The following is a 27,235-nucleotide window of genomic DNA, read 5'->3' on the forward strand; positions in this document are numbered from 1 at the left end:
GTCCTACTGGCAATGAATGAGAGTTCCTACTGCTCCACCTCCTCACCAGCATTTAGTGTGGTTTTGGATTTTAGCCATTATGGCATGTTGAAGTATCGCAGGTTATGTAGTGGTATTTTGTAATTCTCATAACATATGATGCTGAGATTCTTTTCATATACTTGTCACATGTATATCATCTTAGGTGGGGTGTCTGGTCAGATCTGTTGCCTAGTTTTTAATCGGCTTGTTTTTGTGATCACTGTTAAGAGTTCTTTGTGGGACTCTGCCCTAGGACCCCAGGATCATGACCTGAGACAAAGGCAGATGCTCAACCACGGAGCCACTCCAGCGTCCCAGGTATTTTTAACTTAAATGGAGTTTAACTTACCAAGTTTTTTTTCTTTTACGGATAGTGTTTTTGGTGTTGTATCTAAAAAGTCATGACCAAACCCATGGTCACCTAGATTTTCTATCTCATCTTCTGGGGATTTTCCAGTTTTGTGTTTTACACTTAGATTTTTGATCAACCGAGTTAATTTTTGTGGAATATAGAAAGTCTGTGTCAAGATTTTTTTGTTTGTGGAAGACCAGTTCCAGCATCATTAGTTAAGACAGACTATCCTTCTCTACTGAATTGCCTTTGCTCTTCTGTTAAGGATCAGTTGGCTGCATTTGTGTGGACCTATTTATAAACTCTCTATTCTCTTCCATTGAACTATCTGTCTACATATTATTTTCAAAGTTCAAAGAAGGGGATCCCTAGGTGGCTCAGCGGTTTAGCGCCTGTGTTTGGCGCAGGGCGCGATCCTGGAGTCCTGGGATCGAGTCCCACTTCGGGCTCCCGGCATGGAGCCTGCTTCTCCCTCTGCCTGTGTGTCTCTGCCTCTCTCTCTCTCTCTCTCTATCATAAATAAATTAAAAAAAAATTCAAAGAACTCTCAAAATAAATAAAAGGTATCCATTTATGACACCAAAAAGGAAATTTCAAAATATTCTAGAAATGCAGAAATTACTGTTTTTTGTTTTTGTTTTTTGCCACAGTATAATAAAATAAATCAGTCATATTTAAAATTGTTTAAAACATTCTTAGGTAAAATAAATCAAAATAGAAAATACTGAATTAGAAATGAAAGACAAGAGAATTCCGTATTTCAAACACATGGCCAAAATTACACTCAAGAAACATTGATGATCTTAAACAGTTTTACTGTCTGAAAAGACAGAAAACGAATTTCTTGGTTAACATCACCTATTTTATCATCTGCAGCTTGGATGGATTCAGTTGTTAAACTTTTGTGGCTCTACTGGAAAAAGAATTTCTTTGAAATTCTGATTTGAATGACATGAAATTTATGAATTAATTTGGGAAAAACTTAGGGTCATATAGTTTTTAGATTCCAACCTAGGAAATGATGTGTTTTTTATAAAACCACATGTTCTATTTCTTTTTAATTTTTTTTTTCTTTTCACATCCTTTGCCCTCACTTTTTTTGTTAAGGTTAGTCATTCAAACATCTTTAGATTTTGTGTCCATTATAAATAATGGCAAAATCTTTTTCTCATCATGCAGGATGTCCATAAAGTTCTAGTGCAATTTATTTATTTTTGAAGATTTTATCTATTTATTTGAGAGTGAGAGAGCAAGCATGAGTGGGGAGGCAGAGGCAGAAGGAGTGGAAGAAATAGACTCCCTGCTGAGCAGGGAAACTGACTCAGGCTGATCCCAGAACCCCCGGTGAGAGATCATAACCTGAGCAGAAGGCAGATGCCTTTCCAGCACAGTTTAAAGTTTTGATCAATTCACTGCTACTTGATATAAACAATTTGTAATGATATAACAGAGGAAATGTATCAATATTTAAACAAAATTGTTAATGATTCATTTGTTCAAATTATTTTCTTCTCTATTCAATTAACAAACCCTACATTATTTATTATATTGGGACAGTTATAGCCAAGATGTTTTCAAATAATGGTGAATAGGTTAAACAAAAGTTTTTTCTTATGTCAAGTCTTGAGTTAAATACATTGTTGTATTTTTAAAAAATGTTTTGTTTATTTATTCATGAGAGACAGAGAGACAGACAGAGACACAGGCAGAGGGAGAAGCAGGCCCCATGCAAGGAGCCCGACGTGGGACTCGATCCGGGGTCTCCAGGACTCGATCCAGGGTCTCCAGGATCAGGCCCTGGGCTGAAGACCGCGCCAAACCGCTGAACCACCTTGGCTGCCCACATTGTTGCATTTTATAGAATGTTTATAGTAATACCGAAAAGCAAATGAAAGAAAACTCAAACTGTATAAAGATTTTATGAATACCCTATATTTTGCTTTCTTTCCCCATAGGTGTTATATAATGCCAAAACCCAGAAATAGTTATTCCTGGTATACAGCAAAAATATATCTGTCTCCATAGATGCCTGTATCAATCCAGACAGAATGTGAAGAAATCTGTTGCTTACTTCCTTTCTTGAAATACTTTTACTTACATGAAGAAACTGTAACCACTGTTTTGCACTCTATGCTGTACTGCCCCTGCCCAACTTACTGGCTACTCCACCTTGGTATCCTTTGGTTACTCCTTATCTCTTCCGCATTATGCTCATGCCTTCATCCAATCTCATGACTTATATACTGACAATTCCCCAAACTTACACAAGTCTAGAGCTCTCTTAGACTTAAGTATACAACTGCTTTAGTCATATCTCAAGTTGGATGTCCCCAGTACCCATTTCAAAATCATTATGTCCAAAACTTAGTTCTGATTCAGCTCTCATGGTTTCAAACTTGCTCTTCTGACAATCTTTCCCATCTCCATAAATGGCAAGTCCATCCTTCCTGGTGTTCAGGCCAAAAACTCTGGAATCATCTCTGACTCCAAGAAATATGGGAGGAAGGGATGTGTCCCATTTCTGGGCCAGAGCCTTTAAGAGTAGAGGTTTTAAGATGATTTTTAACTTTTCTATCTGTCCCTTTCCTATGAACCAGGGCATGGACAGTTAACAACTTGGCTTTAACCATGCAGATGAAAACAGCACCTGAGGGGGTGGCAGAAAAACAGGAGGGAAGTGAGCCTGTGGAGCCATCTGCCAACCTGGAATTCACACTTTTATAGGAGATAGAGAAATAAAGCTCCCTCTTGTTTGAGTTGTTGCAGTTTGGTTCCCTTTGTTGTAGCAGTTGGTATGTCAGATTAACAAACACACCCTCCTGGATTCTATTTTCAAAGGGCATCTTTTAAGAAATTTAATCGGACCATCATAACCTTTTGCCAAAATCATCTGATGACTTCCCATCTTACTCAAAATAAAAACCAAAGTTCTTACAACAGCCTGTGAGACCCTTTATGACTGGACTCTGCTACTTCTCACCTTATTTCCCACTTCTGTCCCCTTGCTCACTCTGCTCAGGAGACATGGGCTTTGTTTCTTAAACATACCTGCACTATTTGCGATTTCCTTTGCTAAGAAGGCTCTTCTGCTACCACATAGCTCACGCATCCCTTCAAGAAACCTCAGTGGTGTGGCTTTCGTCAGCTCCCCTTTATAAGATCATGTCTGCTTCCCTCATGCCCTCACATCCACCCAGTACCCATATACCCCTCGTCTCGCTTAATATTTTCCTACTGCATTTTCACCATCTGACACAAATATGTACTTGCTTATTTTCTGTCTTCCTAAACCAGAATGTAAGCTCCTTGAAGGAAGGAGGGACTTTTATTTCTTTCCATTGCTGTACACATGACATCTAGAGCAATGACCAACATATGCCAGATATTCAACAGATATGTATCTTGACTGAATAAAAATGTGATTTGACATATTAAATGATTTCTCTCAAAAATTCTAGAGCTTTCCAATTGATTTTCATGGCTTTTAGCTTTACATTTAACAAGATTTTTTTTTTTTTTTTACAAGATTGTTTTTTATTGCCTCTCTGTTTCATGTCTTATTGAATGAATCAGAACTTTCAGAACAATGTTAAAATGATGAAAGGAGCAGACATTCTTGACTTGCTCCTAATTTTAACTGAAATGAAGAGATAGCAAACTTAAGTGCTTATTAGGGGTCAGGCTCAAGCAACGGAAGTGTGGGAAGGGCTGGGGCTTTAAAAAAAAAAAAGTGGTAAAGATGTGATGAATGAAGGTGACTTGTTTAACGGCAATCAAGTTCAAAGACAAGCTTTCCTAAACAGGTCAGAGTCAGGCCACAGGCTACCAGGTGGGACTTACTAATGGGATTAAATTAAAAAAAAAAAAAAAAAAACAACAGGGGGCAGCTTGGGTGGCTCAGGGGGTTTAGCATCACCTTCAGCCCAGGGCATGATCCTGGGGACCTGGGATCAAGTCCCACATCGGGTTCCCTGCATGGAGCCTGCTTCTCCATCTGTCTGTGTCTCTTGTGAATAAGTAAATAAAATCTTTAAAAAATAAAAAATAAAAAAAATAAAGGATTTTAAAATTTACTTAATAAATATTTAGATAAGTGGGGTTTTTTTGAAAAAGAAAATTACATTTTAAACTATAAAGAATAATCTTTATATATCTTTTACAAAATAATTTTTCTAGGAATATAAAAATAATAATTTTATATGGAAATATTTTACATGCATTTCATTTCTCAATTTCCACTTGCTTTTTAAAAGATTGAGTACTGAACTTCACGTGTACATAGGTAATAGGAAGTTCAAAGTTCAGACACCCAAATTATCCTCCATTTCAACAGTAAAAGGAAAAAAAAAATCTTGTTATTATAGAATGAGTTCGTTAAGTTACCTGAAGTAATTGGATCCTTTCTTTTGTTTTTTCAAGGCATTTATTTGATTCATTAACTTGCGACTGAAGTTTTGCTATGATGTCATTAGTCATCTCAAGTTCTTTCTGCATCTTTACAATCTTGTTTTCCTTGTGCAAAGCACTTTCTTTAGCTTCATGCAGTGAAGCTTCCAGCTCCTGAATTTTCTGTTAGAGAAAGCACACATATATAAGGTGTGCCAGAATCACAGTATATATAAGTTTAAGACAAAGATGATCATCTATAGATATTAATGTTTCAGACTGCATTAACAAAGAATAGAAGAGAAACCAAATGTCACTCAATTTACACATGTATTGTTTTCTTTATTAGAAGCTGATGATTTTTGGATTAAAAAAGACCCAAATTTTATAATATAAGGTTTAGTGCTTATTTTATTTATGGTTAGTGCAGTGTTAAGCACTAACATTTTAAATTAACATTTTAAATTAACACCACTTAAAGCACACTTGTTAACTGACTCTTTAAGAAATGTACATAGTATATCTTTCCCTTTATTTTTATTACCTGGTTTTTAAATTAAAAAATACAAGTATATAGAAAAATTCAAAGGCATATAATGAAGGGTAAGTTTCCCCATCTCAGAATGTCAGCTGACCCTGTAGCAACCACTACTAAACTCTTTCAACTGTATCCTTCTAGAAACTTTCTAGGCCTATCTGAGCATTTGTGAAATCTATAGTTATAAAAACAGCCATATACACAAGTAGGAACATACTGAGTATACAGTTTTTTTTTAACTTGACAATGTATTTTCCAGATCTTTCCATGACCAACACATATAAATGTCTCCACCTTTTTGTCTTCATGGATACATACTTAGTTTCTTGGTTGTACTATAAATTAGTTAACCCATCAACCACTAATGAACATCTAGGTTATTTCCAGTTTTTTTTTTTTTTTGCAAGTATAAAAATACCTGAATTTATTTATAAAAAGATTTACTTGTTTTTTGCATGCGCGCACACGAGAGAATGAACAGGAGTGTGTTGGGGGTGGGGGGAGAAGAAGAGGGAGAAGCAGGGAGCCAGATGAGGAGCTCCATCCCAGGACCCTGAGATCATGACCTGGGCCGAAGGCAGGCACGTAACCAACTGAACCACCCAGGTGTCCCCCAAATACCCAAATTGTTTCATATTTACAAGATTACTGACCTACACACATATACAGGTTTTCCTAGAAAACGTCTGTTTCTTTTTGGCCAAAGCAGAGTTTATTTTTGTTTAAATGAGTGAGGAATCCAGATTTATTTTTTTCCAGGTGGCTAACTGGTTGTCTGGAATCAAATATTACATAAATCCTCTTTAGGCTATTGACATTATCAGTTCTCATCCTTACTTGAGTATACTGCTGCTGAATCTCTACTCTGGTCCACTGCTCTATTTGACTATTTCCGTTATCATTACCAAATTATGCTGTGCTACTCTAATTTGGCATAATTACCAAACTCCTAGCAAATGATAATTATCGGATAAGGTATTTCATGGGATCGTTGGAGATGGAATTTCCTTCTGTTTCCTTTTTGCTTTGGTAGATAGGTTTAATATTTCTGCTACTTTTGTCTCCTCCAGCTAGCAAATCTGTAGGGATTAGCAAACCAATAAACTGTACTAGTGATCTTCTAGTTTCCACGGTAATTGATTACTAAACTAGTGGTTGATGTTTTATTGTATTTACTTTGGTAAAAATGATAAATTGTAATTTACTCTTCGGTTCTTCACTAAGTCATTTTGTGTGCTAACAAAATAAAATAGCATATTTGCTTCACAGATTCCCAAGTAAGGCTAGTTGATGAAATAAGTGAATCATTAGAATAAGGTATTGATTCTTGGATACAGGCTAATCTGCAAGGCATTTGTTATATTTTTAACCTCTTCCATTTTAATTTTGATAGAACATTAACCAATATTAAAGACTCTGATGATAGAGAAGAGCTGGACTATTCTTTCCCTTAAGCTACTTCTATAAATAGACACAGATTACAGTTCATGATCAAAGAAATTTATAATGTACTGTAATGGCACCTTAAGAGGTGTATGTATCTCTTAATCAAATTAAGTTATGAGTTACTTATGTTTTATAATTCAAAGGGAAGATGTCATATAGTATACAGTTCTGTAGTTATTTGAGTGATAGCCACAATAAAACTATATTTAAAAAATAAGCCCATCACACACACTAACGTTGTCCATATTTCCTAATACATTTGGTACTATAATTTTGTTCTGAAATATTATATAAAATACATTTTAACTCTGATCAATCTGCAAACTGAAAAGCATCTTATAAGAAATCACATACCTCTGTGGTTAGTTGTGTGGCTCCTGATGTAACATGAAGATTCTTATTGTCTTCTGTGGCAGAATTTACCGGGATACCAGACGTCCGGGTGAGCTTCAAAGTTTGATAGTTTTTAAATAGTTGTTCATTTTTCTCTTTCACTGAATTCAGGTCACGTTCCCATTCTTTGGCTATGATGGCATATCTTTCCTCAAACTCTGTAGATTCATTCATTATAGCCTATTAAATAGTAAAACACCATTATAACACTAAAATCAACTACATGTAAAAATACTATGAAAACTACTAGAATTCTAGGGCAACGCATATGCTGAAATTCATTATTTAGAACATTCTAGAGCAGTACTTTAAAAGAATGTGAACATTCTTTGTGGTTTGCATCAGTTCCTGAAATTTCAGAAGATGCTGGATGTTGATGATGAGAATAAAAGGAGAATAAGGATTGGAGAGGATTTACATTGATTTGCAAGATGATAAATCTCACTTTATTAGATCAGTCGTAACATGAAGAGGAAATCTGCACAACTGTGCAGGTTAAAGTCCTTATGTGTATTATGACATTTATAATGTCATATACAAACATTAACTGACATGTAATGGCAGAGCATATCCAATAAACTTAACAGCAATCTATTTTCCTGCTTCAGTTCAAACCTCAGTGTTTACAGGGAAAAGAATTCACTGACTTTTATAATGAATCTGAAAATCTTGTATTTCTGTGCAGGGAGTAACAGTCAATTAATACTTTATATTGAAGGCATATTCTGAAATTACTCCTATAGCATCTTTTTACTTCTAATTCTTATGGGATATTCTCTTTGCTCTCATCATTAATGCCTTATTGGTCTTATCTACATCTTTAAGGCACTTCTATCAGACTTGGATGCTAAATTAGTTGTGTTCTTGCTGGCATCCTGGACTCTCCTTTGTTCTAGACTACTGCGCTCATACCAGATGAAGTTATCAATTCCTATTTTCAAGGTGCTGGAAGAAGCCATATATCTACACATATCCACTCATCCGCACAGTAGGTATCCCTACTTTCTACCTCACAAGTAGGCCTTCGATATTACAAGAAAAACCCTGATTATACATGGCAATTATCTTATCCAAATATTGGTTTTGATGCTTTTCTCTACTGATTGTGGACTTTATATATATATATATATATATATATATATTTTTTTTTTTTTTTTTTGAGGCATCTCGTTTACTATTTTGCTAGCTTGAGGTAGTCAACAAATGGGAACATCCAGAAGAAAACATATTTTGAAAATATTATCTGCATTTCAGTGTGATTTAAGTATAGTTTCCAGATGAAGTTAAAGTCTCAAAAAAGACCTACGCAAACATATGAAACATAAAACCAATCTTAGAAGCTATAATATTGATCTAGTTCCCTTTCCTCCAGCTGCATGATACAACACACAACTTTCTGACCACTGCATATTTTACCAGGATACTTCAGAGAGCAGAATGAATATTCTGATCAGTACAAAGTAAAACAAATTAACAAACTGGTCCTAAGCAGTGTTGGTTCTTATGAATCTGTACACTCTGCCAGTCACTTTGGGAATGAAGATACAAACCACATCTCTGAACCTCAGAGTTGAAGGACCAGTGAGTGCATAAGGTCACCGAGATGAAAATAACATCTCAGTAAAGTCACTAGACAAGTTTTCTATGGAAAGACCACACAGCAGCTGTCTGTAGCCCTGAAATAGGCTCGTATCTTACCCTATCTGAGGCTACTTGGAGAAAAGACTTAATCCCTACAGAAGCAGAGAGAATTGAGAAAGATAATTCAAGATTCTGTAAGTGGAAACTGATTATTATATCCCAAGATTTTGTCTTCTTTACAAGTCTAAGTTGATATTTTAAATTATAACATGTTAGAGGAAGAACATGTTTTACCCAATTTTTTCTCGTTTCATTTTCAAATAACAAAATAAAGTATATACAAATAAATTAAAGAAGCATACTTAAGATTAAGTTGCTCAAAGTCCTTTATAAGAAAAAGGTAGAGAAACTAGAGCAAACAACAAGAAGAATGAGGTAGCATATAAAAATCACTACTTACAATTATTTTGTTATTATAGAAGTTATTCACTTGACAAATATTATCATTTTCTTTCTGGATGCCATTTTTAAGCTTTTCTATATCAAAATGAGTATTCAACCATTCTTCCAAAAACTGGGTTATTTCTCTCCTATTACCTAGCACTTGTTGAAATTCAGTCTTTAGTAAGTGGAAATCATTTTCTGAAAGATCTTTGAGAATTTCCTGTTTGAAAAATAAGTATTGAGTTGTCTGGACATTAAGAAAGTTTTTATCTAAATAGCATACAAATATCATAAAAAGGGGAAAATACCTTACTGAACTCTCATTCTTAATATTTTGAAATAATTCTAATTTATTTTAATTGTATTAGAAATAGAATTCTAATTTACAACCTTGTTCCAATCATAAAAATCTGCCTGTACAGGCTATGTAAGGAATGTCTACAAATTCTGCCTGTTAGAATTGAAAACTCAAAACTATGTGACAAATAATCAGTATGTGAAATGCTTCGGCATGTAGCTTTTCTGTGCACCCAGGCCTTGTATGCATGTTGGTAACTGTTTGCCAGCCTCACACTGCTGGGTGAAAGCCAGATAATCCATGTGGAGTTATAATAAAAATGTTCCTGATTCCCAACCATAGATCTAGGATGTTTTAGAAAGCATTTGGAAACTTATTCTGGGATTCTATGAATTCCTGCTTGTTGGTACTAAATCTATTTTTCTGTATCTGCGGAGTCCTAAAAGGAGGCCACCTAGTCCATTATGTGGCACTCTCTACATCTGGCCAGCAGTCAGCATGCAAGCTATTTTTAATTTTTGGAATATGAAAATGGCTCCAAGCCCATGAAAACGTACCTTCTCTATATGATAAAAAGGCTTAAAAAAATCTAAATCATTTGAAATAACTTATACCTCAATACGTAGATCCATCTTCTGGCTCAATTTGAGGTCCGTTAATTCTCCAGATGGTACATTAAAATCTTGTTGAAGGTGCTGTATTTTAATTACCAGTTCATTGTGCTTTTCCACTTCATCAATAAAAACCACTTCTAATTTATTTATGGATTCATGTTGTTCTTCCTTTATCTTTGTAATCTGGCTTAACACGTACTTTTAAGAAAAACATTAAACAGATTGGGAAATGAACCTTTTAACAACACATTTAGAGGAAGTTTTGAGTACTCAGGACTAAGAAGTGGGATGGCATCTTTTATCTATATCGTCTGGTAAGCTGAGGAAGCAGGAAAGAACATTTCTCTATCCCTAATTTTCTCCTCAGTATCTTGGGAGAATAACTTCCAGACTTCGAGTTCCTTATTTCGGATTCCCTACTGGATACACTTCATGGATGTCCCACAATTACCTCAGATTTGCTGTTACAATGTAACATAATCTCTTTCCCTATAAACTTCCTTTTCTCTTCTCATTTTTCAGTTAATTATACTACCAATCACACAGACTTCCCAGCTAGATGCCTGAGATTCATTTTCAATTTCCTCCTACCTTGACTGGGTGGCCAATGTGGGTATGCCAGCCTCAAGATGTGTTTCTCACATGTAGTTAGTTAGATGTATGACATCAAGGTGACAATTTGAATGCCATTATGTTCCACAGACCTCCTGGATAAATTCTGGGTATCTGATTGCCAAGATTTGTGGAAAAATATCAGGACCTGAGAGGCAATCTACCTAGGAAAGACAGACACCAGCTCCCTACTTCTTCAATTTTCCACTCTTCCTTAACCTCTTATAATTTGGCTTTTCCCTAACCACTCAATTAAAATCACTCTGACAAAGGTCAACAATAAAGTCTATTATCAACAAATTAAGGGCATCTCTTCAGTTCATATTCTGGCTGTTTGAAGAATCTGTCTGTCTTGACCACCTCATCTTTGACATGCTGTCCGCCACTGACTTGAGCAATGGCACTTTTGCTTCATTTTTCTCTTGCCTCTTTGACATTTCCAACCTCAAAGCCCTGTGTTGCTCTCTTTTCTGCTACTGGCTCTTGAAAATTGATCTTTTCTAGAGTTCTCTTCTTATCCGAAGGCTCTTATTTTTCTGTTATGCTTTCTGGGTGGCCCTATCATACATATTGTATTATCTAGCATCTCCATGCTGATAAGTTCATACCTTTATCTTTAGTCCTGACAAACCTCAGACTCACAACTAAGTGCCTACTTGGTTTCTCTTCTTGAATGCTCCATCATGGGTATTTCTACCTTACAACATCTGAAACTAAACACCTGATCTCTTCTCCTGCCCTCATCTGCCTTGTTTCTCTTTCTTTTTTGTCAGTTAATGGCACAAACCTGGCTACACCCAAATTCTGGCACTCAATCTAAATGTCTCCCCCTTTACCTCCACTATCAATCACATGAACCTATTATTTTAAATTGCTGAATATTTAATTTCTTTTATCCTACCTATGCCTATAAATCCTTTTCTAGTAGTATGGTCACCTATCTCATGTGGACCACTATAAATTATACTGCCTCTTGTCTCTTCTCTCTGCCACAAACTCATTGCTTTTCTTTCTTTCTTTCTTTTTTTTTTTTTTTCCCATTTGGTTACCATTAGTTTATTAGTTCAACCCTGCTCAGGAGCTGCCGCTGCTGCAAGGAAACTCACTGCTTTTCTATAGTTAAGCAGCTAAGATGGTAATCTGATCATCTCTTGCCACCACTGAAAATAACTGCCTAGTGGCTCCCCATCATCTGCAAAATGAACTCCAAGCATTACTGTTTGAGTCCAGCTTCGACTGTGATCTCGTTTTCTGTAACTCTTTATCTGGTATGTCATACAACCTGCACCTGCTTCTATCACAATACTTACTACCTGGTTCTATGTTTGCTTCATGCACTAGATTGGGAGATACCTGAGATGTTAATGCTATCTGTCTCTTAAGCACCATGATGATATCTAGGCTCACAGGTAGAGCTCAAGTTTTGGTGAATGAACAGATCCTAGATGTACAGTGGATCTTGCACATACTGAGATACACATAACCTTTAATTCAGTAGCAAATATACTAAGTAGCAAATGTGCCAACTCCCAAAGTAGGACCTAAATATACTGATGTTAAAACTAAAATTTATAGCAATATTTAAAAGCTTTTCCTAAAAAAGGTGATACCTGAAATCTCTTGATGATTCTGTGGAATTCCATTGAACATCTTTGGTTTACAGCGAGAAGTTTTTCAATTTGTTTGATTTGTGAATGTGGAAGTGAGAGGTTTGCTTTTATTGTAACTGAAAGCTCTTTTTGGGTTTCAATTTCTTTCTCCAAGTCAAGGGATAGTCTAGTTAAGCACTCATAATGATTATACATCTCTGAGTATCTCTTCAGAAGCTCCTAAGAAAAATTAGAAATCATTCAGTTTAACAATAGTCCTTGTCCTAGAATTGTAACAAGATTTATGCTTTAACATTTTCCGTAGTACAGAAACAAATTAAGACCTTTGTGCTAAAAAAAAAAAAAAAAAGAAAGAAAAAAAAAAGAAACGTTCATTGTTGATTTTGGATTATAGTAATAATGTATGATTATTGTGAAAATTTTAAAGACTTAAATATAACAAACCCAGAAACCACTACTGTTACCATTTTGATACATTTTTAGTTTTTTGCATTCATGATTTAAATGACCACCTACAAAGAGTGAAGACAAATTTGAGTGAATTCAAACTAGTACCTATTACAATTCAAGACCGAATCCTGGCTCATGTTTACAGTAGGCAGTGTGAGTTTGTAGGTAAAACAAGTGACAAAGAATCCAATAGCCGTTTGCCTGCTTGGTGCAGCCTCTTTACACATTTCTATTTATCTGCCTAGCATTTCAGTTTTCTAACTTTTTATCAGAGTTAGAGTTCAGGCTCTATCTAGGGAACTCACTGAACCATTTTCCAACTACAAAATGAAGACTATGGTAACTGCCATGGAGTTTTTAGGGGAAAATAATTATTATATGATACCTGTATCTATGTAATCTATAAAATACAGACATTATGGCTTAAGGGAAATAAAATTTTATTTATAAAGATGTTTCTGTAGTCAAGTTTTAAACTTACACCTGATTTCAAATCCTGACTACCAACCTACTAGCTAATGTGACCTTGGGCAACTACTAAACTTCCTCTCCAAGCCTCAGTTTCTCTGTAAGTGGAACAATAAAGAGTATCTCATGAGGTAAGGCACCTGGTATTAATGCAAATGGTAGACACTAAATAAGCCTGGCCTATAAGCTCAAAAAGACTAGAGGCCATGCAGGGGACACTGGTTATTGTATAGGTGGAAGAACACAATAGTTCAAATTGCTAGTCATATAACAAATGACACGTTTAATTCAGGGTGCTAAATAATAAAACAAAGGGCTGCTGACAATGAGTTTCCTTTTTAATAACTTAAGGCTGTTCATTCATCTGGGATGTTGGAAAGGGGATTCCCGCCTTTGGTCTCAGTATGATCAAATTATGGTATGGAACAGCACTGTATAGTCATTCGTTTATACTTTTAAAACATATTCTGATAGGAATGTGCTCAATGATATAAAAAACACACCAAAAAAGTCTTTAGGGATCTTGCCTTCTAAGAGGAAGGACAGTTAAATCATTCCCTCAGTATATATTCACAATCCAACTTTTTCCCACTGCTTTCACTGATACCTCTTTAGGTTGAGCCACCATCATCTTTGCCTGGATTATTGGAATTAGTTTCCCAAATGTTCTTCCTGCTTCTACTCTCTATTTTTAACACAACGATCAGAGTCATCCCTTTCAAATGTAAGTTAGACTATGTCTCTCACATGGTCAAAAGCCTCCAACAGATATCCATCTCACTCAGAGTAAAACCCAAAGATCTTTCAAGGCCCCACAGCTTGTATCTTCCCCATGAGCTCTCTGACATCATTTCTTATTAGCTTTTCCCCTTCTTGATGTTCCTGGAACCCATCAGGCAGGCTTCTGCCTCAGGAGCTTTGTACTCATCATTTTTTCTTCTCATCCTGTTTTTCCCCCAGACAGCTATGTGACTTAATTCTTTACCTCTTTCAGGTATTTGCTCAAATACCACCTTTCCAATGGGGCCTTAAAATCATACCTCCCTCCCCCCACCAGTTTTGTGTGTTTATGCATATACATATGCATACACATGCACACCTATACTAGATTATAAAGTTTAAAAAAAACACTGAACACTATCTATTCATTCCATAGAGGTTCCTTTGATTCCATTTAGGCCTTTGGAAGGGTACCAATATTCATTCATAATTTTAACATGGGACACTTACTTTTATCCTAGAGCACTTCTCCCTTAGGCTTTCTGTGAGGTGGTGTTTTTCATTACATTGTAACCTTTTTTCATATTTTACTATCTCTTTTTGGTTCTGTTGGTCCTGCATTGATACAAAGAAAAAAATAAGGCTTCAACTATAGCTACATTCATTTATATTTATAACCTCTATATGCTTTTCCAATTACATTTTTTCATGTCATTTCAATAATGGAATTATAAGCTTGCAACTCAAAAACAAAGTTAAAAATGGCCAGAAAATAAATAACAAGAGTACCACTAAGTATTGTAGGGAGTGGCCTCAACTCATTAAGAAAAATCGTGTAAGAACCACATTATTTTTTGAGACAGGATTTATTCCCATAACGCTCAGTCACAAATTTGATTTTAGATTTATATCTGATTCTTACAATTTCAAGTCTCTGAATTGTTGCCAATTAATACACTAGCAAAACCACCTGAAATATATCTATCTATTCAGACTTTTCCCAGCACAATGGAACATAAAATACATATCCTGTTCCTTTTTGTACTTCTGATTAGAAATATAAAACAAAACCTTTTCTCTCATTTATTCACTACACTATTTAGAAGAATCACTGTTTAATAAATATTTGTTGAATGAATTAAATTTTATAAATTTAATTAGGGCCCACATAAGGATGGTTCCCAAGTGTCCATGTTTCTGTTGATATTGCAAATGATAAGGTGTTCTAGTCTTGCTGAATTATGAGAATAAAAGATTTTTATAGATTTTATGCAATTTCTTGTCTGAATTGTATGTTATTTTCTAGAGGGTTCCACTGAGTTTTTTAAGGTGTGATTCTGAATACCTAAAGACAGTCTCACTGGATGAATTTCATTCTGCTGTGTGTCTGGCCGCTTCCCTCTAACTTCACTGAGAAGATCCCATGCCTAAAACTCCATCATAAGGAGACAGAGAGATGGGCACTTAGCTCTTTTACAAATCTAGTCCTTCAAATATTTTTTTATGGAGGATAATGGCATTTCCTGGTTTAAAAACCTTTTTAAAAAATTAAATAGTATGCTTTATGTAAGAAATTTTTTCTTAAAAATAAATAATTAAAATGATATTTCCTGAAAAATATTTTGGCTTCTTTTAAAACTGCATCTTCTATTTGTGTGAAAAATTATAGTAATAGTTATCCTATGATCTTTTACTGTTTGTAGAAATTTCTAAAAAGAAAAAAAACCCACAAACAACCCTCCTCTCCCCCCACAAAACAAAAAAGGCAAACAAACCCCACACCACAACAAAACCAAATTATTCCCCTTTTTGAAAAAGCTTGATTCTTATAAACAGTTACTAGATAAGGGAAGATTCTGGACTCACGCTAGCTATCATCTCTGTTAAGGTTTCTCTGAATTGGTCTCTTTCCATTTTGAGAGACTCTTTTATCCTCCTTAGCTCATCTCTTTCCTTAGCTATAATTCTTTTTTCTTCAAGGCATTTATGAAGTTTCTTTGTCAAGTCTAAGTTATCCATTTCCACACTTTGCATAGATAAGTTCTGGGCCTCAAACTGTTGCTTCAATTGTTCCATTTTGTTTATATTTTTATGAGTTTTATTGACATCTTCTTTCATTTTGAGAAGTTGAAGCTCTTTTTTCTGAAGTTCTTCTATCTTGAGATCATTATAAAACAAGTTAGAATGTGAACAGAATTCCTTCAAGGAAGGAAAATAGTGTCTACTGGTTATATGTATATCTCTATATCTGTATCTATATCCTTTCTTATTCCACAAATGATTGTGGGCAGTTACTCCTCAAAGAACAAAACAACACATACCTTTTTCTGTAACTCATCTTTAGATTTATTTAAATCCTTTTGGATATTTGAAATCTGAGTTGTCTTTTCTGAAACTCTCTCTCTGAATTTATCAATAGTTTCTTGGTGTTCTTTCAAATGCAAAAGAGCAATTTTTAGTTCTTGTTGTGTTTCCAAATCCTTTATTAGAAGAAATTGAGAAATACCATGGTATAAAGGTACATTACCTTTTCTTAATGATGTAATAGTTAACCAAAATCTTTAAAAATGCACGCTCATAGTTCAAAAAACAAGCACACCACCTCCAGATTGGAACCGTACAGAAGGACATAAATGAAAGTCCCTGTCCCTAGCCTCATCTATCCTCGTTGGGCTTCCTGGTGAACTCGGTCAGTGCTTTCGTCCCTTTCATACCACTTGGACATCATTCTAAATCAGTACACTATGTAAAAAGGGCCCCATTCTCATGCTTATGAGTAATCCATTATACAGGTGTACCCCATTTAGCCTGGTGGACAGTTGGATTGCTTCTAGATTTTCGTCAGCACTAACAATGTTGCAGTGAACGCTATTGTATTTCTGCCCCAATGTGCGCATATATTGGTAGGATAAATCACTACAAGTGGAATCACTGTAGCAGATATATATGCTGACAAATCTTTAATAAGGCATTGTGAAACTGTCTCCCTAGAAGGTTTTAACATTTACATGTTCAACAGTACTTTAAAAAGAAAGCTTCTTGTACTAAAAACATGTTTACTGGGTAAGTAAAAAGAGCACAACTCACTCTGGCTATGGTTTCCTGTAGGTTTGTCTTGAGCTGGTCTCTCTCCAATTTCAGATTATCTCTTTCTTGCATTACAGATTTCATTTCTTCAAGGTTTTCATGAAGTTTCTGAGCCAAATTTAAGTTCTCCATTTCTATTTTATCCAGAGTTAAACTTTGGCCCTTCAATTGTTTCTTCAATCGCTCTATTTCAGACGTCTTTTTCTGTGTCTCACTGACATCCTCCTTTAGCTTAAAAAGTTGATGTTCATTTGCCTTAAGTTGTTGAATCTGAAGGTAATCATAAAATAATGTGTTAGGACACAGAGTTTTTAAGAGAAGCATAAAGAATAGTGTCTAAATTGATTAAGACAAGTCTTCCTATGTTGCTCATTAATATCCTGCCTAATTTCATACAGAATTTTTCTTTTGAGGTACATTAATCTTAAGTATATAGCTTAATTACTCTTGACACATGTATACATATCTAGCACCGCTATAAGGTTCCTGTATGCCCCCCCCACAACTAAACACTGTTCTGAACTTTTTTCATTCTAGATGAATATTGCCTGCTTTTGAACTTATAAATCACAATAGATTTATCCATTTTCCTATAGATAGGCACTTCACTTGTTTTCCATTTTTTGCTGTTATGAGTACAGAACTGTTATGAGCATTCTTGCACATAGCTATGTAGAAGTATGCATTTTTTTTCTCTTAGGTATATACTCAAGGAATAGAAATGCTGAGTTATGGGTAGGTATATGTTCAGCAACAGTAAAGAACTGTTAAGATGTTTTCCAATGTGGCTAAACCATTTTACATCCCCCAAAGGAGTTTAGGTACAACTAAATCAAATATCCAAGCAAGCATATTCTCCATACCTTTTCTTGTAATTTAGCATTTGAATTTTCTAAATCCATTTGCATATTTGCTATTTCATCTGTCTTCTCAGAAACAAGGCCTCTGAGTTTATCAATAGTTTCCTGGTGCTCTTTCACATGCATGCAAACAATTCTTAGTTCTTCTTGTTTTTCCAGATCCTTTGTCAGAGAAATTTTAAGAATGGTGACACAGGTTAATGCTATTTTTTTTTTCCTAAAAGTGACCCATTTCCTTAGTAAAAATAATAAAACTATTACTTCTTACTCTCCAACTTTGTTATTAGAAACTTATAAATTTTCCCTGCCCTCACCTCTCCACGACCTAGTCTTACTTTTGAAAAGCAAACACATGATATATATACTATTCTACAGCTTGCTTTTCCCTCTAAGATTTGAATAACCTGATTTGGAAGCCCAAATCAATTTCTTCTTTTTAATGTGTTGCAGAGTATTATGACATATCGCTCATATTTACTGAGTTTCCTTCTGATGGACATTTAGCTTGTTTCCCACTTTTTATTACAAATTGCTACAATCAACAACCTTGTGTGCTTGTGTACATACATAAATATATATGTAGGATGAAGTCTACAAAGAAAATACTGGTTACAGGGGCGCCTGGGTGGTGCTGTTGAGAGTCTGGCTCTTAGTTTCAGCTCAGGTCATGATCTCAGGGTTGTTGAGATGAAGCCCCATGTGGGGCTCCAAACTCAGTTTGTTAGGACTTTCTCTCTTGCTCTGCCTGCCTTCCCGTGCTCGCTCTCTCTCTCTCTCTTAATAAGTAAATAAATAAAAAGAAAATAATGGTTACAGAATTTAACACTTTTAGAACAATACCAAATTACCTGCCTGAAAGGTTATCAGTTCACTCATATCTATGGTGCCACTTATGTCAAAGAATGGTTCACCGTTATCAGGAAAACATCATGTTTACTCACTAGTATAGGAAGAGTGACTTACTTGAGCTTCCTTTTCTCTGAGGCTTTCTCTGAGCTGGCATTGCTCCATCCTGAGGGTTCTCTCTGCTCTTTTTAGAGTGTCTCTTTCCTCAGTAACACATTTTATTTCTTCAAGGTTTTCATGAAGTTTCTGACTTAACCTCAGCCTCTCAGTTTCTACACTTTCCAGGGTTGAATGTTGGGCCTGTAATTGCTCCTTCAATTGCTCTGTTTGATACATATTTTCTCTGAGATCATTTTTTACTTTAAGAAGTTGATGTTCTTTCTCCTGAAGTTCTTGGATCTTGAGATAATCATACAATAAATTAAGATATAGATAGATATTGAAAAAAATATTAAATAATACTTTCAAAATTAGGTAGGCAAATATTTGTCTTCAATTTTAGGCTAATTCATATCCTGCTTCATTACATAAAAGACCTAATTCAACCTTTCAAATAAAAAAAAAAAAAAAGAAATACCTGTGTTTTTAAGGCATCATTTGTGTTTTCTAAATCTATCTGCATATTTGATAGTTCATCTGTCTTCTCAGAAACAAGGCCCCTGAGTTTATCAATAGTTTCCTGGTGCTCTTTCACATGCATGCGAGCAATTCTTAGTTCCTCTTGTTTTTCCAGGTCCTTTATTATTAGAGAAAGGAAAATGGTATATTCAGAGTAAGAAAATTCAGTGTATAGAAAGATAGAGAGGGCAAGAGGTAAATATGCCCTGCCCCCTTAGGTCTCATCCTCTAAATTCACCTTAATTTCAGTACATGCTAGATATATTACTCCACAGCTTATCTCCTTTCCCCAATAGGATACTTCCAAATCAGCACCATTGGCACCACCTCATTCTTTACTAGTGGCCTACTAGTCTATGGTCTGCATGTGTTATACTTAATTAACCAGTCCCCTGCTGATAGACATTTAGCATTTTCCTTATTTTCTTTTTGTTTGCTTTGTTTTGTTATTGCAACTTTTTGCAATGAGTATCCTTCTACAGATATCTTTGCACAACTGTGTTAATGTGATGTGTACAGGATAAATAGCTATGACTGGACTTTTGGGGTCAATGAATAAACTTATTGAAATATTTGAAATATATTATCAAATATTACCCCTCCAACCTTACCCAGTTGGATGGATTTTACACTCCCATCAACCCTTCTGCCCATGGTTCTTTTAGGATACAATGTCATATTTACTGAATGGGGGAAAGGTGGTAACTCACTCTAATTACAGTTTCTCTCAGGTTTTCCTTGAGCTGGTCTCTCTCTACTTTGAGAGTCTCCTCTATACTCCTAAGATCATCTCTTTCTTTTGTAACAGATCTCATTTCTTCAAGGTTTTCATGAAGTCTCTGAGTTAACCTTGCATTCTCCATTTCTATATTTTCCAGAGTTGACTTTTGGGCCTCAAACTGGTTCTTCAAGTGTTCCATCTCACATATTTTTTCCTGAGTCTCACTGACAGTTTTCATCTTAAGAAGCTGATGCTCTTTCTCCTGAAGTTCTTGAATCTGGGAAAAAATAAAACAAGTTAGGACACAGGCAGAAATTTGTAGGAAAAATAAAAATTGTTTCTAAATTAAATCAGTCATCTTTAATGTATATACTATTTTCTTCTACTGGACAATGAGCAACACAATAATCAGATGTCATTTTCCAACTTAATGAAACAAGATCTACCTTTTCTTGTGATTCAGCATCTGAACTTTCTATAACTCTCTCAATATTTGCTTCTTGGTCTGTCTTCTTTGAAATATTCCTAGTACTAATGGTTTGTTGGTACTCCTTCAAAAGAACAGAAGTAGTTTTTAGTTCCTGTTTGATTTTCAGTCCCTTTATGGTTGCGTAAAAATGAAACAATAGTGAATCTGTTAACTACCTTAACACTATTTTTACACCCCAAAAAACATTAGAAGGAAACTCACCTCAGCTACAATTTCTTTAATGTTTGCTTTGAGTTGGTCTCTCTCCATTTGAAGAAGTTCCTGTACTCTTTTCAGTTCATCTCTTTCCTTAATTACAATTTTTATTTTATCTTGACTTTCCTGAAGTTTCTCAGTCAACTTGAGCTTCTCACTTTCTATATTTTGTAATGATGAGTCTTTGACTCTGAGTTGCTCCTTTAATTGCTCCAGTTCACTCATTTTTTCCTGAGTCTCAGTGATTTCTTTGGTGCTCATAAATTGCTGTTTCTCATGAAGCTCTTGGATCTTAATACATATACACATAAAACATGTGTGTTTATATGTGTGTGTGTATACATAAATGTTTTTGTTTTTAAAGGAAAAACACCCAGAGTGTTCTGCATAACAATTTAGTACATAAAATTAGTTTCTACAATTCAGTTAAGCTAGCTCCCTCAAGTTTTCTCCTACATGAACTTCACCCCCAATTTACCTTTTTCTGTAATTCATTATTGGTTATTTCTAATTCCTTTTGAAGGCTGGATAGTTCAGTTTCCCTCTCTGAAAGATTCACTCTCAGCTTATCAATAGTTTCCTCTTGTTCTTTCAGGTGACAACGAGCAACTTTCAGTTCCTCTTCAGTTTCCAGGTGCTTTATTATCAGAGAAAATTGTCGAGAAATTTATAGAAACATTTTAACTATTACACTCTAACTTCTTTTTTGAAAGGCTTAATTTTTGCACAAATATCTGCTTATAAAGTGTTAAAAAAAAAGCACATGGGGAAAGGTGAAACCTACTTTAGCTATGATTTCTCTCATGTTTTCTTTGAGTTGGTTAGTTTCAGACTGAAGAACTTCTTGTAGCTTCTCAGACATCTCAAGCCTTTCCATGCCCACTCTTGGCTGTGGTGCCTCTTTGGCTTTAAGCTGCTCCTGCAGTTGCTCCAACTCACTCACGATTTCCTCAGCTTCATCTTCTCTTTCTTTCATGTCAAAGGACTGTTCTTGTTTATTTTGAGGTTCTGAGATATTAAGAGAATCCTAAAACAATAGAGTTGACAATCAAAGATCTTTTATTTTAACTCTAGGATAAAATAAATCATGATACTTCCTAAAACAATGAAGTCAGGATTCAGTGGCTCGTTACAGAGCATTCTTTTCACTCCCACTCGACAATACTCAGGTGCTGAACACTAACTTCCTGAGGGCTCATTGTATTGTCACCATCCTACTAGAAGCTAGAGATAAAATGGTAAATGAGACTTATATGATATTTGCCATTTTGAGACTTGCACTTTAGAGGGAAAGATAGACATTATGCCAAATCTTATCCAACAGAGGTTCTGGGTTCTTGCAGGGTATGTGGCAGACCTAACTTACCCTTAGTGGTTAGGAAGGTTTCCTGGGGGATGGAAAGCTTCAACTGAGATCTGAAGGATGAGAGAACTAGTTGGGCAAGGGGGAATGGAAATGCTGTAGGCAGGGACCCCAGAACATCTGGAAGCCATGAAATGACCAAGCACAGTGCTGAAGCATCATGAGCAAGGGTAAGAGTGAGCAGAAATATGGCTAGAGACCAGTAAGGAATGGGACTTAGGGCCTCATAAGTAAGCCATGTGAGGGATTCTGGTCTTCAGTTCAAGAGCAGCAATAAATGATTTTAAAGGACTTCAAGAAGAAAAGATTACTTGGGTTCAGAATGGGAAATGAATTACAGACCTATAGGAATGAATATGGGGAGGCCAGTAAGGAGGCTACTGCAGAAAGTCAGGGACAGAAATAACAGTGGCTTGGATCAGGGTGTTGGCAATGAGGAGAGAAAAGGGGGAAGATTTCTCTCTCTCTCTCTCTCTCTCACACACACCTACCTACACACACATCTACCTAGTTTTCTAGTATTTATAATTTTAATTTTTTAAGATTTTCTTCTTCTTCTTCTTTTTTTTTTTTTTTTTTTTTAAAGATAGAGCACGAGCAGGGGGTGAGGCAGAAGGAAAGGGAGAAGTGGACTCTGTTGAGCAGGGAGTCTGACATGGGGCTCAATTCCAGGACCCTGGAATCATGACCTGAGCTGAAGACAGACACTCAACCTCTGAGCCACCCAGGCACCCTGCTAGTATTTATATTTTTAGTTCTGTTTCCAATCACTTTATAATTAAGAGACATTTAAAGAAAACATGGTAGTAATATTGTAACTGTAGCACAAGTGCTTCCTTCCCCAAAGATTTTTTTTTTAGATCTTTTTTTTTTTTTTATTCATTCATGAGAAACAAAGAGAGAGGGAAAGACATAGGCAGAGGGAGAAGCAGGCTCCCTGTAACAAGCCCAATGTGGGACTCTATCCCAGACCCTGGGATCATGCCCCGAGCCAAAGGCAGATGCTCAACCACTAAACCACCCAGGCATCCCTCAAAGACTTGATTCTTATAAAACACCTCTTAAATCAAAGGAAAGCATGAAACTTACTTCAGCCAACATTTCTCTACTGTCTTCTTTCAGTTGCTCTTGTCCAACCTGAACTGCTTCTTTTATTGTTTTAAGGTTGTCTCTTTCCTCAGTTAGAGATTTTATTTCTTCATGACTTTCTGGAAGTTTTGCAGTCAACCCAAGCCTTTCTATTTCTATGCGTGCTGGTGTCATTGAATCCTTGGTTTTGGACTGCTTTTTCAATATCTCCCCTTCATTCATTGTTCCCTGAGTAGCACTGACTTCTTTCACATTAGGCAGTAGCTCCTGTTCCTCATGAAGCACTGGGATCTTGTGATATACATAAAATACCAAGGTTACTATCTGGAGGTTATTATGATTTTGTGCGTGTGCGCACAAAAAGGTGACTTTATTAAAGCACGGGGACAGGACCCATGAGCAGAAAGAGCTGCTGTATTATCATAATTCTTTAAAGAGAAAAGATGAGGATACTGTCCACAGAAATAAAAGTGATCTAGAACCCACTGCCTACTGTGGATCATGAACTCCCCAATTTATTCACATTCTCTTGATTCCTACTGAAGTTCTTCATGACTTTTCTGCTGGTCATTTTCTGCCATAATTTTTTTTTGCTCCAGCTTACATCCAGAGTGAATCAATTCTTATACTTGACTAACATACTGTTGATTCAGTGAGTTGTACACTTAATTTCTTTACTAGTTCCCAAAAGCTACCAGAGAAAAATCAATCATTGAGCAGATTATATGTCAATTAATGAATGGTCCCTCATTTTCAGATGAGCTCCAATGCTATGTCTCAATTTTTTTATGTTTACAGATTGATTCCCCTTTCCTATGGTCATTAATGGTTCCATGTAAATTTGCATGTCCTATTTCTGCATTTGTCCTACTGGAATTGAGGGATTATTTTATATGCCCCTACTGGGGGGGGGGGGCATGGGGAGGACAATGACTCATTCACTCACAGTTTCAATACCTTGCACATGGTGGCCTTTAACATAGGTTGTTTCAGTTATCTCAATGTTTCATTTTCTCTATAGCAGCTGCCATTATCTCAAATTACCTTTGTTCGTTTGCTTATTTACCCGTTATCATCTCTTTCCATTAGATTACGCTCTATGATCACAGAAATTTTGTTCCTCTTGTTCCCATTTTATTTCTATAACCTGTAACTCTGCCTGCCACATTAGACTTTCAACAAATAATATCCAATAAATGAACAAACACATTCACCACTTACTAATCATCTTTCCTTCAAAGAGAAAAGGAAAGAAGGGACAAAGGAGAGAAGGAAGACAGAAATCTTTTCTTGTAATTCAGTATTGGATTTTTCTAAGTCCTTCTAAGTATTTATTAATTGAACGTTCTTCTCAGAAACATTTTTTCTTAGTTCATCAATAGCTTCTGTTGTTCTTTAAGATGCATGTGAGCAATTTTTAGTTGTTCTTTTGTTTCTAGTCCCTTTATTAGTAAATGGAGTTTAAAGAATATTATAACCACATCATCCTAACATTGCCTCCCCCTTTTCCAATCAGTTCCATTTTAAAGAAACATTTAATAGATGAAAGAAAAGGGTAATAACTTACTGTAACTTCGATTTCTCTTATGAATCCTTCAAGTTGCTCTCTCTCTAATTCAAATGATTCCTGTAATTCCTTTAGATCATTTCTTTCTTTGGTTAATGATTTCATTTCCTCATCATTTTCATGGAGCTTCTGAGCCACCTCTAGCCTCTCCATTTCTATACGTTCCAATGTCAGTTCTCGGTTCCTAAATTCATTGTTTACATTCTCCATTTCATTCATCTTTTTCTGCATCTCACTCATTTCTTCTTGTACACTAAGAAGTTGTAGCTGTTTTTCTTGTAGTTGTTGGTTCTTAAGAAATAAAATTTTTAATTATCATTTTGCCTATATATTCTTAAAATTCTTGCGTAAAATGTATTTTCTGAACTGAAATAATCATTATCACAGCCCTGCATACACTCCCAATGTAAATGGTCAAACAGCTTTCAAGTAAAGTAACCTTCTAAGCACAGTGACTGTAGTTGGTTGAACAGTGTTCTACCCAAAATTCAAGTCAATTCAGAACTTCAGAATATGACCTTACTTGGAAATACAGTTTTTACAGATGGATTTCTACTGGAGTAGGGTGGGCCATAAATGCAATGAGAGTCCTTATAAGAGGCAAAAAAGGGCACACAGAGAAAGTTCTATGAAGATGGAGGTAGAGATAAAAGGGATATAGTTATAAGCCCAGGACACCAAGGACAGTTGGCAGCCAGGAATAGTTGGTATTATAACCACATCATCCTAACTGCCTTCCTCTTTTCCAGCTGGCTCGGTTTTAAAGAAACATTTAAACTCAAGAAAAGATTCTTCCTTAGAGCCTTCAGAGGGACATGGTATTGCCAGCAACTTGACTTTGGACCTCTAAGATTCAGAAATTTGACAATAAATTTCTCTTATTTTTTAGCCATCAAGTTTATGGTAATTTGATAGAGGGTCTAGGAAATTAATACAGTATCAGTAGCTTAATTAAGGAGACAAAGTGAAAATGAGAAAAACTTGAAAAGAAACATTAAATATAAAGGTATAGCTGCCAAATAACTGTAATTCTTCATTCCTTAAAAACTTTTTGGATAATCTATTTTTACTTCTAATGAGGTCCTTACGGGTTGGCCCAAACAATAAGGCATCAACTTTTTAAATTAAACTTACTTAAATTCAATTTAATTAACATATAGTGTATTATTAGTTTCAGAGGTAGAATTTAGTGATTTATCAGTTGCATATAATACCCAATGCTCATTACTTCAAGTGCCCTCCTTAAATGCCTATCACCCAGTTACCCCATTCCCCCACCCACTTCCCCTCCAGCAACCCTCAGTTTGTTTCCTATAATTAAGAATTTCTTATGATTTTTCTCTTATTTTATTTTTCCTTCCCTTCCCTTATGTTCATCTGTTTTGTTTCTTAAATTCCACGAGTGAAATCATATGGTATTTTTGTCTTTCTGTGACTTATTTAGCTTACGCTAATACCCTCTAGCTCCATCCATGTTGTTGCAAATAGCAAGATTTCATTCTTTTTCATGGCTGAGTAATATTCCATTGTGTGTATATACCACATTTTCTTTATCCTTCATCTGTCAATGGACTTCTGGGCTCTTTCCATATTCTGGCTATTGTGGACACTGCTGCTATAAACATTGGGGTGCACATGTCCCTTTGATTCACTCTTTGTATCCTTTGGGTAAATCCCCAATAGTGCACTACTAGGTCACAGGGTAGCTCTATTTTCAACTTTTTGAGGAACTTCCATACTGTTTTCCTGAGTAGCTGCACCAGTTTGCATTCCCACCCACAGTGTAAGAGGGTTCCCCTTTTTCTGCATCCTTGTCAATATGTGTTGTTTCCTGAGTTGAGTTGTCCATTTTAGTGAGGCATTATGTTTTATACAAGCCTGTTAATTCCCTTCTTTAGGATGAGTATGAAACTGACATAAGATTTTAGTATTTGATTACGTTATAGTGAAAAGGAGGAGAATTAAGAGAGTACATACTAGGAAAAAGCACTCCACAGAAGCACAGTGGGAAATCACAATCTATTATTTATAATGCATCTGGCACTATCCTTAAAACAGAAAAAAATCTTTGTAGGTACACTCTAGAATTACTTGGGCAGCACCATTATTACAAGAGTCTTAGCTCTTATGAATTATAACAGCACCTGACTTCCATAAAAGAAATGACACAGGAAACTGTAAATGTCTAAGAGATGGTAACGGTCAAAAATCTTTAAAGAATCTTAAAGAATTCTTTAAAGAATTTTAAGAATCATTAATATATCTTTATAAAGGCAGGATCTTTGTGTTATTAACTGATGGATCTCAAGTACCCAGAACAGCTCCTGGGCTAAGGTGGTTCCCAGTAAGTCTCTGATGAATGAATATTGTATGATTAACTTAGATGAATCAAGGTAATGTCTCATCTAAAGATTAGGGTAAGATAAATCTCACAAAAAAGGATGTTGGTTAAGAGCTAGGTAGGTG

The 27,235-nt window shown here is 35.5% G+C and overlaps 1 protein-coding gene across 6 annotated transcripts in view; it reads right to left on the reverse strand.

The window, feature by feature from the left end:
* CENPE (centromere protein E) overlaps positions 1–27,235 on the reverse strand; it is an 82,904-nt gene that overhangs the window by 11,900 nt on the left and 43,769 nt on the right. For 2 of the 6 annotated variants that reach the window (XM_025422889.3, XM_025422886.3), the window contains 19 exons: positions 24,770–25,060; positions 23,203–23,493; positions 21,535–21,777; positions 21,229–21,387; positions 20,757–21,041; positions 20,512–20,616; positions 20,055–20,342; positions 19,304–19,462; positions 18,844–19,125; positions 17,884–18,042; positions 17,021–17,290; positions 16,255–16,413; positions 15,800–16,090; positions 14,444–14,548; positions 12,296–12,514; positions 10,074–10,271; positions 9,178–9,381; positions 7,098–7,316; positions 4,757–4,942 (listed from right to left, as the gene is read on the reverse strand). In XM_025422889.3, coding sequence (XP_025278674.1) covers positions 4,757–4,942; positions 7,098–7,316; positions 9,178–9,381; positions 10,074–10,271; positions 12,296–12,514; positions 14,444–14,548; positions 15,800–16,090; positions 16,255–16,413; positions 17,021–17,290; positions 17,884–18,042; positions 18,844–19,125; positions 19,304–19,462; positions 20,055–20,342; positions 20,512–20,616; positions 20,757–21,041; positions 21,229–21,387; positions 21,535–21,777; positions 23,203–23,493; positions 24,770–25,060 — 4,113 coding nt within the window. Of the gene's footprint in view, positions 1–4,756; positions 4,943–5,938; positions 6,073–7,097; positions 7,317–9,177; positions 9,382–10,073; positions 10,272–10,308; positions 10,800–12,295; positions 12,515–14,443; positions 14,549–15,799; positions 16,091–16,254; positions 16,414–17,020; positions 17,291–17,883; positions 18,043–18,843; positions 19,126–19,303; positions 19,463–20,054; positions 20,343–20,511; positions 20,617–20,756; positions 21,042–21,228; positions 21,388–21,534; positions 21,778–23,202; positions 23,494–24,769; positions 25,061–27,235 lie in introns of those variants that run through there. The other 4 variants (XM_035709649.2, XM_025422891.3, XM_025422898.3 and 1 more) reach the window with 4 other exon arrangements.

The sequence above is a fragment of the Canis lupus genome, chromosome 32 (assembly GCF_003254725.2).
Source record: "Canis lupus dingo isolate Sandy chromosome 32, ASM325472v2, whole genome shotgun sequence".
Taxonomy (NCBI): Eukaryota; Metazoa; Chordata; class Mammalia; order Carnivora; family Canidae; genus Canis; species Canis lupus.